A 15,579-nucleotide genomic window follows, 5' to 3' on the forward strand; every position below is an offset into this window, starting at 1 on the left:
ATTGAATCATAGAATCGTAGAGTTGGAAGGGACCTCCTGGGCCATCTGGTCCAACCCCCTGCTCAAAGCAGGATTCGCTAAATCATCCCAGTCAGATGTCTGTCCAGCCTCTGTTTGAAGACTTCCATTGAAGGAGAACTCACCACTTCTTGTGGCAGCCTGTTCCACTCATTGATCACTCTAACTGTCAAAAAGTTTTTTCTAATATCTAATCTGTGTCTCCTCCCATTCAGTTTCCTCCCATTGCTTCTAGTCTTTCCTTGTGCAAATGAGAATAAAGTTGATCCTTCTACAATGTGACAGCCCTTTAGATATTTGTAGACAGCTATTAAGTCTCCTCTCAGTCTTCTCTTTTGCAAACTAAACATTCCCAAATCCTGCAACCTTTCCTCATAAGACAGGGTTTGCAGACCGGTCACCATTCTGGTCGCTCTTTTCTGAACTTGCTCCAGTTTGTTGATGTCTTTTTTAAAATGTGGTGCCCAAAACTGGACACAGTATTCCAGATGAGGTCTGACCAAAGAGGAATAGAGGGAAATAATGACTTCACGTGATCTAGACTGTATGCTTCTGTTAATACATCCTAGAATTGCATTTGCCTTTTTTGCTGCTGCATCACACTGTTGACTCATATTCAGTCTGTGATCTATTAGTATACCCAAGTCTTTTTCACATGTGCTGTCACTTAGCCCTATTCCTCCCATTCTATATATGCTTTTTTCATTTTTATTGCCCAGATGTAGTACTTTGCATTTCTCCCTGTTAAAAACCATTGTGTTAGTTGCTGCCCACTTCTCCAGTTTATTTAAATCTTTTTGAATCCTCTCTCTCTCTTCTCTAGTATTAGCTATCCCTCCTAGCTTTGTGTCATCAGCAAATTTAATCAGTTTACCCTCAATTCCTTCATCTAAATCATTGATAAAGACGTTGAACAATACAGGGCCCAGGACAGAGCCCTGTGGTACCCCACTTGAGACATTCTTCCAACTGGATGTGCAGCCATTTACGACCACTCTTTGGGTTCGATCACTAAGCCAGTTATGAATCCACCTAACAGTTGCCTTGTCCATTCCATACTTAGTCATTTTTTCAATAAGGATTGTATGAGAGACTTTGTCAAATGCTTTGCTGAAGTCAAGATATACTATATCTACAGCATTTCCTTGATCCACCCAATCAGTGATACCGTCATAGAAGGAAATTAAGTTAGTCTGACATGACTTATTAGTTACAAACCCATGCTGACTCTGTTTAATCACTTCATTCTTATCCAGGTATTGACATACATGTTGTTTAATAATTTGTTCAAAGATCTTTCCTGGTATAGAAGTCAGACTCACAGGCCTATAGTTGCTTGGGTCCACCTTCTTCCCCTTTTTGAAGATAGGAACAACATTTGCTCTTCTCCAGTCTTCTGGCACTTCTCCTGTTCTCCAAGAATTTTCAAAGATTATGGAGAGGGGTTCAAAAATTTCTTCTGCTATCTCCTTCAGTACTCTGGGGTGTAATTCATCTGGACCTGGAGACTTGAATTCATTTAGGTTAGCTAAGTGTTTCCTCACTATCTTTCTGTTTATAGATATCCTGGATTCTTCTATTCCCTTAATAGGACAGTGAATAACAGTTGATGTTACATTTCCTTTCTGAGAGAAAACAGATGCAAAATAGGAATTTAAAAGTTCAGCCTTCTCAACATCCTGTCTTACCATTTCATAATTTTCATCCTGTAAAAATCCTATAGCATCTTTGACTTTTCTTTTACTTTTGACATATCCCCAAAATCCTTTATTATTGCTTTTGACATCTCTTGCAAGCCTCAATTCATTTTCAGCTTTAGCTGATTTGTGCCCTGCAGGTTCTGCAGACCGCATTATATTCTTCTTTAGATATGCCTCCCTCTTTCCATTTTATAAACATTTTTTTCTTCCTTTTTAGCATATCCGTCATTCCTCGGGGTGGACTAAGTGCTTAATAGATGTTATACCTTGGGAGTACCACTGGTAGAAGACAGGGTGAGAGTTCCCATTCTGAAAGTGGGGGTCGTACACACATGGCTCCGCTCCGTACACGCGGCTCCACTCCGTACACCTCGTATACAGGCATCTCCGCTCCGCACACCCCGTACACACAGGGCTCCGCTCCGTACACCTCGTACACACATGGCTCCGCTCCGTACACCTTGTACACACGCGGCTCGGCTCCGTACACCTCATATACAGGCAGCTCCACTCCGCACACCCCGTACACACACGGCTCCGCTCCGTACACCTCGTATACAGGCAGCTCCGCTCCGCACACCCCGTACACACACGGCTCCGCACACCTCGTACACACATGGCTCCGCTCCGTACACCTCGTACACACACGGCTCTGCTCCGTACACCTCGTACACACACGGCTCCGCTCCGTACACCTCGTACACACGTGGCTCGGCTCCGTACACCTCGTATACAGGCAGCTCCGCTCCGCACACCCCGTACACACACGGTTCCGCTCCGTACACCTCGTACACACGCGGCTCCGCTCCGTACACCTCGTACACACTTGGCTCCGCTCCGTACACCTCGTACACACAGGGCTCCGCTCCGTACACCTCACACACAGGGCTCTGCTCCGTACACCTCATACACACAGGGCTCCGCTCCGTACACATCGTACACACAGGGCTCCGCTCCGTACACCTCGTACACACAGGGCTCCGCTCTGTACACCTCGTACACACAGGGCTCCGCTCCGTACACCTCGTACACACACGGCTCCGCTCCGTACACCTCGTACACACTTAGCTCCGCTCCGTACACCTCGTATACACACGGCTCCGCTCCGTACACCTCGTACAGACACGGCTCTGCTCCGTACACCTCGTACACACAGGGCTCCGCTCCGTACACCTCGTACACACACGGCTCCGCTCCGTACACCTCGTACACACAGGGCTCCGCTCCGTACACCTCGTACACACAGGGCTCCGCTCCGTACACCTCGTACACACACGGCTCCGCTCCGTACACCTCGTACACACTTAGCTCCGCTCCGTACACCTCGTACACACTCGGCTCCGCTCCGTACACCTCGAACACACGCCGCTCCGCTCCGTACACCTTGTACACACACGGCTCCGCTCCGTACACCTCGTACACACAGGGCTCCGCTCCGTACACCTCATACACACACGGCTCTGCTCCATACACCTCGTACACACTCGGCTCTGCTCCGTATACCTCGTACACACGGCTCCACTCCGTACACCTCGTACACACACGGCTCTGCTCCGTACACCTCGTACACACACGGCTCCGCTCCGTACATCTCGTACACACACGGCTCCGCTCCATACACCTCGTACACACAGGGCTCCGCTCCGTACACCTCGTACACACTCGGCTCTGCTCCGTACACCTTGTACACACTCGGCTCCGCTCCATACACCTCGTACACACACGGCTCCGCTCCGTACACCTTGTACACACACGGCTCCGCTCCGTACACCTCGTACACCTCGTACACACACGGCTCCGCTCCGTACACCTCGTACACACACGGCTCCGCTCCGTACACCTCGTACACATACGGCTCCGCTCCGTACACCTCGTACACACGCGGCTCCGCTCCGTACACCTCGTACACACACGGCTCCGCTCCGTACACCTCGTACACACGCGGCCCTGCTACATCTACCCTGTAAACCCCTCCTGACCCCACACATAAACTTCCCCTCATCCAGCACCATGACAACCAGCACAGCAGAGTCCTGCCCACACTGAGGCCCCTGATCATGTGACCCCTGACTCCGCCTCTCCTGTGACCTCATCACAGGTCCTGTGTGCACAGAGCAGCTCTAGAAATCTCAGGCCTCGGGGGGTCTCACCAGACTTCGCTCTTTTCTTGCAGGGGCCGCAGTGGATTTCATCCTGGATCCATAGAGCTGAATAGAGGAGCGATGTTCCTTCACTCTGATGGTAATTGATGGTGACGTTTGTCCAACGTCCACGTTACCGAGTAAATCCCCCCAGGACTGCAGCCGGTAAAGTCCCCGATATCCACAGGTGTCCCCTCTAATTGGGGGAAAGGGATAGAAAAGCCTCTTATCCCGAGGGGAAACCCTGTACATGGAGACATCGGCCTCAGATCTCTCCTGTCCTGTTCTTCCAGAAAAGCCTCAAACTTCTGTGTGTGACTCAGAGCTGAGATCTAACGGGAGAGAAGATTCCAGTGCGGGGAAGACGGGAAACCTTCATATAGACGGCCGGTGGGGATGGAGGCAGTGACCGACTCTGGCCACATCTGTCTCTAGAGCCGCAGTAGAAGATGAAGATGTCGTCCTCATCATGAAGGAGTTATTTCTCATGTCGCGTGTAATGAATATCTCCTGCAGTATTGCTAATGCCGATTCCAGTGTCGGTAATGAGACGAGAATTAGCGTTATGGAAGATGAGTCTATGAGGAACGTGTTCAGCTGCCGACTCCGAGGAGGAAACTGCTTGTTGTCTGTGGCCTAAATATATAGGTTTTATTAGTAGATGTCAGGGGAGAAAACTAAACCCTGTAAGATAATAAATCTCCTCATATGTTTCCCTTATTATCTCCAGTAATTGTATTATTACACAGGATTCTTATGTTACATCGGATCATCTTCTTCTCATTCAGGTCTCTACAATATCGGATCCTCTCAGTGAAGATCTTCTACAGAAGAGAATTTTCCTGATTTCCCCATCAAGGATGGATATGGACAGAGACAAGATGGCGGAGAGGATGTTACACCTCACCCTAGAGATCCTCTTCCGTCTCACTGGAGAGGTGAGAGATTCTGATGACGTCACATTACATCATTCTTATCTATGGGAATAACAGATGGACAGAACTGGAGAGGTGAGGACTCTGGAAATGTCTAGAGTGAGATTTATTAATGTGTCTCTCCATAACCAGGATTACACAGTGGTGAAGAAGACCTCTAGTGATCGCTGTCAGGACCCTGTGTCTGAGGGATGGGGAAGACCCCTGAGCCCAATCACGGGGCCTCCACCTCACCCCCTGATCCATGAGGACATCAATGACCAGAAGATCCTAGAACTCACCTACAAGATGATTGAGCTGCTGACTGGAGAGGTGACACTGCTGGGAATGCTGGGACATTATACAGTAACACTATGAAGGGATCGGGGGGATGACGGTATCATTGTATGTGTCAGGTTCCTATAAGGTGTCAGGATGTCGCTGTCTATTTCTCCATGGAGGAGTGGGAGTATTTAGAAGGACACAGAGATCTGTACAAGAACGTCATAATGGAGGTTCCCCAGCCCCTCACATCACCAGGTAATAGACAGGACTAAATACACACGGCCTATAATTATCTGTATGTAGAGAATGAATTCAGTCCCTGTATGTGTTTCCTCCAGATCTATCCAGTAAGAGGACAACACCAGAGAGATGTCCCCGTCCTCTTCCTCCACAGGACTGTAACCAAGAAGATCCCAGTGCTCCTCAGGATCATCAGGTAGATGGAGAGAAGGTGTCAGGAGATCTCCCCTATGATGTGTAGACGGCTGTGAAGGTCTTGTGCTCAGTCTTGTTTTATCCACCAGTATTATATGTTTTATACTTGTGTAATGAGAACGTTGGAGATGGCAGGATTAGAGCTGATCATAGATGGGACTTCTCCATCTGTCGGTGACTTTTACAATATTTGTTTCAGGGTGAAGATCTGACCCATATTAATACTACAGAGACATATGTGAGAGATGATGAGTGGTGTAAAGAGGAGATTCCCACATATAACTACCCAGGTGAGTAGTGACCACTGAATGCAGAGAAGTCACAGATTCCTCTCAGTCACCGGCTGTGGCTGCTTTATCGGTGGTGTAGTCCGGCCGTATTACCATGATCACCATTTTGCCTCTAGATCACAACATTCTCCTCCACCCAAAACTGTTCAAATGACTTTGATACAGGAATGATATATATCTTTGTACCGTGTTAGCCAGTAGATAAAAGAATATTTAGAATTGAGAGTCCTCAGTGGTTGATACCTTTTAATGGCTAACTGAAAAGGTGGTAGCACATTGCAAGCTTTCGAGACTCCTCAGGTCTCTTCATCAGGCTAGACTAATGCAACATCTGAAAAATCACATATTTATACACAAAACAGCACAAAAATAACGCAACAGATAAGACAAGTAACATTTAGCAGAATTGTCATAAATATTGGAACAGTTTATAGATTAGGAGTGTGAAGGTTTTATTGCCCTCTGATTGGGGTCTGGTTCTGTGTTGTGTGATGACCACAGAAGGTCTGAAGAGCAAATTCCTTAATTGATGTAAAAAGACATAAATCCAAGCGACACATTCATTCCTGCACTGAGTGTGTCAAAAGTTGTCATAAATTTATACTCCCAGACCCTCCTGTCTCTCTGAGAGTTGAAGTTACCTTTTAATACAAGTAATTTAAGGTCCATCATGCTATGACCGGGGATACAAAAATGTTTTGCCACAGGTAGATCCCTTCTTTTTTCTCTTATTGTGTGGCAATGAGAATTCATCCTTGTTCTCAGTGTTTGCCCAGTCTCCCCACATACAGACCCCCCAGATGGACATTTAGTACAAATAATTAAGTACACCCCATTAGATGTGATGCAGCTGAGAGTACCTGGGATCTTGTAGTCCTGATGTGAGTTGGGATCTTTAGCTTGTCCGTGGTCATTATAAATGGACAGGTTTTACATTTTTTCTGGTTGCAAGGAAAGGTCCCTGCAGCTGTTGGAGAGGACAGGGAGCTTCTGACAATGATGCTTCTTAGATTAGGGGGCTGCCTAAAACACAGTAGTGGGGGGTCTGGAAACATGGATTGTAATCGGGCATCTTTTTGTAGTAAAGGTTGTAATTTCCGTGCCACTCCCCTTAGCACCTCCAGATTTGGGTTGTAGGTGACCACTAGAGGCTCCCGGTTATTTACATCTTTAGCTTTGTAATGTGGCAGGTGATTCCTTGACATTCTGGTGGCTCTTGTAATTTGGTTTTCTATTGTTCTTGGATGGTAGCCCTGACTCAAAAAGGACTTTCTGAGGCGACCGAGGTGTTTGTCTCTATCCATGGGGTTGGAACATACGTTATATGTTATATATTGTTAACGTATGATATTCCGATCACGCTCAGTAATGCAATACAATGAGTGCGTGGAAAACATTGGACTGCACTCCGATGACACAATGGAGAAGAGTTTGTTCTCCATCTTTTCCTCAGTGTTCTCTGAATCTCTCATCCTAGACAATCGGACCACACTGTGCTGACACTCGGGTCAGATCCTGATCCAAGTGTCAGCTGTACAGTATAATTGGCCGATTCTCTCAGATCAGAGGATATATATGGCCGTCTGCATTGGCCCTTAGAAATCCATGTAGCCGCACGCTCCGGTCCGAGTGCCGGTGGCAGTGCTGGGTGTTGTTTCTCGCATCACACACCCTAGTGTGACCCCGGCCTTAGAATGATTCTTGTACTCAGCGTTTGCAGGGTGCTGTAGCCTTGTGTTTGTATCTAGGGTATGTGCACACAGCTTTGTTTCAGGGGGCAGAGCTGCTTCAGGAAAGTGTCTCCGGTCTTTTACCTGAAGGCGCCATGTCTTTTGTGCCACCGGTGTCTTTTCTCGATAGTTTCTATTATAGTTGCAGGTGACAGAATGTGCTACTTGTATTAATGGCCTCAGTTTCCAAGCACTGAAGCAGATAAAAGACGTAACAGACGGAGCGGGTACAGCAATGTGGTTTTCCATTGCCGTGCACTAAGTTCATGTTTAGCGGCAGGTTTGTGGCGCTTCTTCAATCCGCCTGACAAAGATGTGTGCACATCCCCTTACCTTGGTTCTGCAGCCACAAAATACAGGCATCCCAGCATGAAAGCCATCTGTCCAGTGTCTGCTGCTTCTATAAGGAAGGCAAGGCAGCGATAAACTGGTTAATGGGTCACTACACATGGGCCGGTGATGGGTGCTGCCCCCAGACTGGAACTTTAGTGATTTTCACGTATGAAAAACTAAATGAATGAAAATCTTCTCCTATACATTACAGTGTTAATCCGCGCAGAGTGTGCACTGGGGCGATCTATGTGGGGCCTGTGATCGGCGCAGGTTCAGAGACTTGTGGAGGGGATTGTGTCTGTGACAACAATAAAAAACGAAAATGTCTCTGATTTTTATTGGGGAGACACAGTCTGCAAAAACATGAGCCTGTGAGCAGCACCATAGACTATAATGGGAGAGAACTAATGAAAACCACAGAGAGAACATGGACGTAAGAAACGGCCGTCTGACTGAGACTTTCCTGTCATTCCTGTGCTCCAGCATGTCCACGACCACCGACCAGCCATATACACGTCAGTCAGTGTCCTCTACGGCCTGTTCACACAGGAGGACGCACTTCTCTGTGCACACAGCGACTGGTAATATGTTCTGTGCACGTAGACTGTCCTGTTCTCAGGAGCGCATGTCCTGTTTACCCCGAGCAATGTGCCACCAAGAACCTGGATTTTTAAGCCGTGACTAATAATCATTTTTCCTTCCATCAGGTGATTACTGACCTATTGAAATGAGCCGATAATCAGGAAGCCGGGCTCTTACAATCCCACATTTCATGATTATTGGCTCATCTAAAGTGGCCATAATTCAGTGGCTGTCAGCTCTGCAGGTCACAACACTAAACGTTGTGATTGTAGGCCGCGGACCTGTATTAGACTATCTAGAGAGCAAGATTACAGAGGGTACAAGACGTGGGCCTGTGGTCTTACAAATGCCAGGGCTGAATTTCACTCCCAGTCCGGCCCTGGTTACACGGAAAATAAAGACACAGCCAGAATAAAGCCTTTTATTAGAAATAAAACTAAACAGTTTTCCTTTTTATTTAAAAATAACAAACACCGTTATACTCACCTAACGCCTATTTCCACCGAAGACCTCGTACTCCTGTAATAAAAATAAAATACAACAACAATATACCATACCTGTCTGTCGCTCTGTCCCACGCCGTAATCCATGTCTGGGGGATAATTAGTTTTCAACCTGGACGGTGCCACGATGCGACCATGCAGGCAGAGAACCACTGGTGAATGAGCTGCTGCAAGCGCAACATCATTGACCAGCAGTGACATCATCGAGGTTTCCAGCCAGGCTGAACCGCAGTGACCTCAGGACTGTGGGAATTAGCCAGTGATGAGGTCAGCACAGTTCAAGCTAATTCTCTGTGTTATTGTTAAATAAAAAATGAAAACTGTGTTTTGTTTTATTTCTAATATAAGACTTTATTCTGGCTGTGTCTTTACCATATAACTATAGTATTAATAATGGATAGGTGTCTTATAGACACCTCTCCATTACTAAGCCGTGGACTTGATGTCACCAGACAATACAAGGGTGACATCAACCCCACAAATATGAACTCCACTTGCCACCACTACAGGGAAAGTGGGAAGAGCCGAGCAAAGCACCAGATTTGGCGCATCTAATCATAGAATCATAGAATCGTAGAGTTGGAAGGGACCTCCTGGGCCATCTGGTCCAACCCCCTGCTCAAAGCAGGATTCGCTAAATCATCCCAGTCAGATGTCTGTCCAGCCTCTGTTTGAAGACTTCCATTGAAGGAGAACTCACCACTTCTCGTGGCAGCCTGTTCCACTCATTGATCACTCTAACTGTCAAAAAGTTTTTTCTAATATCTAATCTGTGTCTCCTCCCATTCAGTTTCATCCCATTGCTTCTAGTCTTTCCTTGTGCAAATGAGAATAAAGTTGATCCTTCTACAATGTGACAGCCCTTTAGATATTTGTAGACAGCTATTAAGTCTCCTCTCAGTCTTCTCTTTTGCAAACTAAACATTCCCAAATCCTGCAACCTTTCCTCATAAGACAGGGTTTGCAGACCGGTCACCATTCTGGTCGCTCTTTTCTGAACTTGCTCCAGTTTGTTGATGTCTTTTTTAAAATGTGGTGCCCAAAACTGGACACAATATTCCAGATGAGGTCTGACCAAAGAGGAGTAGAGGGAAATAATGACTTCATGTGATCTAGACTGTATACTTCTGTTAATACATCCTAGAACTGCATTTGCCTTTTTTGCTGCTGCATCACACTGTTGACTCATATTCAGTCTGTGATCTATTAGTATACCCAAGTCTTTTTCACATGTGCTGTCACTTAGCCCTATTCCTCCCATTCTATATATGCTTTTTTCATTTTTATTGCCCAGATGTAGTACTTTGCATTTCTCCCTGTTAAAAACCATTCTGTTAGTTACTGCCCACTTCTCCAGTTTATTTAAATCTTTTTGAATCCTCTCTCTCTCTTCTCTAGTATTAGCTATCCCTCCTAGCTTTGTGTCATCAGCAAATTTAATCAGTTTACCCTCAATTCCTTCATCTAAATCGTTGATAAAGATGTTGAACAATACAGGGCCCAGGACAGAGCCCTGTGGTACCCCACTTGAGACATTCTTCCAATAGATGTGCCTTTTCTGGGCAGCTGCGGGCTGTTATTTTTAGGCTGGCCCCTAACAAGCCTGAGAATACCATCCCCCAGTTGTCAGCTTTAGCAAGGTTTGTTGTCAAAAATGGGGGGACCCCATGCAGTTTTTTAAATGTGAGGAATACTCCCATCATCCGCTCCTGCTGTCACTGTTCTTAGCAGCAGGTGTAGGTTGATGGGAGTAATAGTCCCAAAAGCCGCCACCTGCTGTCATCATTCTGACTTTAATATAACTCTCATCATTCTCCCTGCCGACAGAGCAGAGGAGAATGATGAGAGCGTCTTCAGCACCTGCCGCCGGTGAACAGCGCTTACTGTAGCGCTTCTTCCCTTCCGACCGTCCATGTGGTACTGATGCTGCACACAGTTGTCACACATGTACCACAAGTATTACACACATGGACATCTCCGGTACCGGAAATATCAGGACGTGTGAACCCGGCCTTATACACAGTTCTCTTTAAATGCCGAATATTTCTTCTTGAAACTCATCTGACAGAAATATTGGACCTTACGATAGTATAGATTGTGACGTCACCGAGCCCCATACTCTAATTACCCCAGAGAGGTTTCACCACTAGCTGCTCATTTATTACTGATGAAGACTGTTGAGGTTGATCATTTCAGTAGTTCCTAATCAGGCCCCATTATTAATATCTGACGTGTGTCACTTTATGTGGTGATAAGTTTGGAATTCTTCACAAAGGATAATAGAAAACAAATGAATCTTACAAATTATTTTCCAGCTTCGCACTATACCCTACATACAATTGTACACTAATGTCTGGGCACATGGAAGTCTTCAGAAGGGAAGGAGCGCCATTTAGCTATTTAGCTCCCCTGATGAAGCCGCATGGGTTGCGGCGATACGCGTGGGGTATGATCCTGGGTGTAGCACCCACTCGGTTATAGCTGTATTTTCACTGCGACCTTATCATTGGTTGCTCTGGAGTAATTTTTGTGTGGTACAATTGAATATTGGATTGTGGGCATTGGCCATATTGCTGTTGGCTTATTATGGCCTGTGTGCCCTAACCAGTGAATATTTAGGGACACATGAATGGAATTATTTCATGCAGTGATTGTGCAATATTAGGGCCCTTGGTCTCCATGAGCAGGTTTATGGGGTGGTTGTTGTGATTTATTGCAGTGAGGTTGGACCACATGGTTGATATACAGGTTATTACAGCATAATCTATAAGTGTGATATGCCATACTTCACTGTTATATATTGTGGGATGCTTCATATGTTTTTATTATGTTTTTAATTGTATTGCTGCATCAATAAAACATTGTTTTTGTACTGGTTCAGTGTGCGCTATTTGCAGTGGTTCTTTTTCTTCTCTTCTCATGTTTATTATTCCACTGTTGCTGCACCTAAACCTTCATTTATATATTTGTGATTGGTACAGTTGGTGCGCCCCATTTTTGTTATATATATTTAGCTATTTGAATGCAGATCTAGCTGGAATAGTTTACAGACACAATGTATTGGGAGCTCTGTTCATGGTCACCTGGCAGCTCAAAAGATGTCCCCCATGAACATTCTTGGCACTATCTTCTCTACTCTCCATATCCCAAGGATTGCCTTGCTCATCGCCCTTTAACACAATTACAAGGATCTGGACTTACACTGGGACCCCTAGGCTTGGACCATGGTGTTACCTGCTATTCTGTGGTGTTAGATGGTAAGAATAGTCAGGTAGCTGGTTCAGAACCAGAAGGACAGAATACAGAATCAGAAGACACAAGAGTAGTCAGTAAACGGGCCACGGTCACAACAGGAGACAAATACACAAGCCGCAAGCTGAGCACAGAGGACTGAACCAGAGGAGAACAGCGCTGTATCTGGCAGATTCCGGCCATGTGCCTTGCACTTTAGTAGGGTGTGGTACTTTCCAATTGGCTGAAGTAGGGAGCAGATTACTCCAGCTGGACAGCAGGAACAGATCCCAGATGAGATTGGACACACCATATGCAGAAGCCCTAATATAACTAAATGACAGAAAACCAGAATAGTAGAAATCCCCATAAAGTGATTCCATTTTATAAATTAATTCACTGAGGGTTATAATCCTTAGGAGGAGTGAATATTTTGACTCCACAGCCACTTTCTGGAAATTAACACGCAGTGGATGTTGGAGAGTGAAAATTACACATTTGCCATGTTATTACCCAGCACATAGTGCCCAGATTGTGCTCCAGGAGACACACACCGCAAATTAAGTGGATTCTCCTCACTATAATATTGCTAAATACAGGGATCCTAAATGTTGTTTGCGCACACTGCAAGACTCCGAAGTGAGAGCGGATTTCACTGGATTGGTTTATGGAAACCTTGTTGCTTTTCAGCAGCCTTTGAGCCACTAATAGTGTGGGAACCTCTGTTTTTCCATTGACAGATGATGGACCTGAGTGGGGACTTGTTTTTTGTGAGATGAGAATTGGTATTATTTTCGCCTACATAACATTGATTGGTTTCTTTTTATTCGATATTTGGGAGGCAGAATGAACCAACAGTTGAACACCACACACTACTGGCTCATCCAACAAGGTTTTCTATTAGACTGTGAACTGTCATTGTTTTGTAAATTTAAGTTTTTGTTACATAAACTGTCCATAAAAATATCAAGTGAAGTAGAAATGTTCAAAAATATAAAACTCAAGGATATTTTATTAAAAAGTACTATTTTATTATGTTAGCAGATGACTGTACCAGGAGATCAGAGGGACAGCTGACATCTTCAGTTTTTAAATCTGATGATCTTAATATCCTACAAGATACAAATGAAGTGATTGCTATTACTCCAGATATATCATCATCCATTCACAGCAAAGATCTGTCATCTGATCCTATGAAACAGGTCCCATCTTCTGATTCATTACTGACTACTAAGGAAAACCAAAGTCACAAAAGAGGCATTAAAAAACAAACTGCTCCTAACGCAAATCAGTCATTTTCCTGTTCAGAATGTGGGAAATATTTTACATCTAAATCACATTTTGTATACCACCAGAGAATTCACACAGGGGAGAAGCCTTTTTCCTGTTCAGAATGTGGGAAATGTTTTAATCGTAACTCAAAATTGGTTAGGCACCAGGGGACTCACACAGGGGAGAAGCCTTTTTCCTGTTCAGAGTGTGAGAAATATTTTAATCAGAAATCAGACCTTGTTGTTCACCAGAGAATTCACACAGGGGAAAAGCCTTTTTCATGTTCAGAATGTAGGAAATGTTTTAAACAGAAATCAGAGCTTGATAGTCACCAGAGAATTCACACAGGGGAGAAGCCTTTTTCATGTTCAGAATGTAGGAAATGTTTTAAACAGAAATCAGACCTTGTTGTTCACCAGAGAATTCACACAGGGGAGAAGCCTTTTTCATGTTTAGAATGTTTGAAATGTTTTAATCGTAACTCAACATTGGTTAGGCACCAGAGGACTCACACAGGGGAGAAGCCTTTTTCATGTTCAGAATGTGGGAAATGTTTTATCCATAAAGGGAATCTTGTTAGACACCAGAGAACTCACACAGGGCAGAAGCCTTTTTCATGTTCAGAATGTGGGAAATGTTTTAGCCAGAAAGCGCTTCTTGATCGCCATCAGAGCAGTCACACAGGGGAGAAGCCTTTTTTATTTTCTTAATGTGGTAAATATTTTACTTGGAAATCAACTGTTAATAAACATCAGCGATGTCACATATGGGAGAACCCTTTTTTGTTCAGAATGTTGGAATCGCTTTAACCAAACCTGGATCTTCTTAAAGGGATTATCTCTTGTTATTCCTCATGTTTGCTGACAAAAGGATAAAATTAAACTTTATTACTTCCAAATGTAAATCTATACCCATAATTCACCCCCTGAAGGTTAGTCAGAAGGTTACTAATAGAAAAAACAAATATCCCACATCTCAGTATATAGGGTGAGGTGACATATGCACACTCACTCTCCAAGCCTCTCTTTTCTACGGGTTTCATCCTCACCAAAGGCGACTCATCAGGAGACTATTTAATATTGACTTATATTCAAGCGGGACTAGATGAAGAAAACCCTAAAATCACGTATCATGTTATCCGAAACAGCCAGAAAACTAGCCACATATTGGCAGATCCCAGACCTCAAACTATATACTTGGTAAGTTTATAAGCCACTCCAGTGTCAGGAATAGATAGTATGTGAAAATACAGTATAATTCTTGTGTTTTTCTCCTATTAGGGACTGCCTTAGTTTGGTATTGTAACTGCTGTTAATTAGTAGTGCAGACAAATTGTCCTAGACTAAACTCAGTCTTCAGACGGCCCAATATGTACCACTCAGGGAAAACTTACCTGCTCCAAAGATCATTAGCAGCTTCTAACTAATGGCCATGCTGCGGTCTGTCAAGAAATGAGTGCAATATTATTATTTTTATTATTAGTATTTATTTATATAGCACCATTGATTCCATGGTGCTGTACATGAGAAGAGGTTACATACAAATTACAGATATCACTTACAGTAAACAAACAATCACAGACTGATATAGAGGGGAGAGGACCCTGCCCTTTCGGGCTTACATTCTACAGGATGGGGAAGGCGACAGTAGGTTGGGGGGGTTGCAGCAGCTCCAGTGATGGTGAGGTGGTAGCTTCAGTAGTGGTGAGGGGGCAGCGGGGATCATTGCAGGCTGTAGGCTTTCCTGAAGAGATGGGTTTTCAGGTTCCGTCTGAAGGATCCGAGTGTGGTTGATAGCTGGACGTGTTGGGGCAAAGAATTCCAGAGGATGGGGACAATTCGGGAGAAGTTTTGGAGGCGGTTGGGTGAGGAGCGAATAAGTGTGGAGGAGAGAAGGAGGTCTTGGGAGTAGAGATGAGTGACATAACCTTTTTTCGGGTCACCCGACTTTCTCAAAAGTCGAGTCGAACGAAATCGGCCGAATATCGGGAAAAGTCGAAGGTCCGACTGAAACACGAAACCCAGTGCAAGTCAATGGGGAAGAAAAGTCGGCTGGGAGTGGAGGACTGTAAACACAACTAAAATGCCTATTGCAATACCAACGCCATCAATTCTTATTACTTAAGCTTGTCAACTTTAATTTACT

At 44.8% G+C, this 15,579-nt stretch overlaps 1 protein-coding gene across 1 annotated transcript; it reads left to right on the top strand.

Annotated features, from left to right (window-relative positions):
* The first annotated feature begins 5,694 nt into the window (after positions 1-5,694).
* On the top strand, positions 5,695-14,197 carry LOC141100561 (uncharacterized). The gene is made up of 2 exons (XM_073589120.1): positions 5,695-5,783; positions 13,207-14,197. The coding sequence occupies exon 2, from the start codon at positions 13,356-13,358 to the stop codon at positions 14,142-14,144; it is 789 nt and encodes a 262-aa protein (XP_073445221.1). The 5' UTR covers positions 5,695-5,783; positions 13,207-13,355; the 3' UTR covers positions 14,145-14,197.
* Positions 14,198-15,579: the final 1,382 nt, after the last annotated feature.

This window comes from Dendrobates tinctorius, unplaced genomic scaffold, assembly GCF_039654945.1.
Source record: "Dendrobates tinctorius isolate UK_male_01 unplaced genomic scaffold, ASM3965494v1 ptg000106l, whole genome shotgun sequence".
In the NCBI taxonomy this organism is placed as follows: Eukaryota; Metazoa; Chordata; class Amphibia; order Anura; family Dendrobatidae; genus Dendrobates; species Dendrobates tinctorius.

Coding starts and splice junctions, on each gene's coding strand:
- LOC141100561 (XM_073589120.1), top strand. CDS start 13,356: ATGAAACAGGTCCCATCTTCTGATTCATTACTGACTACTAAGGAAAAC.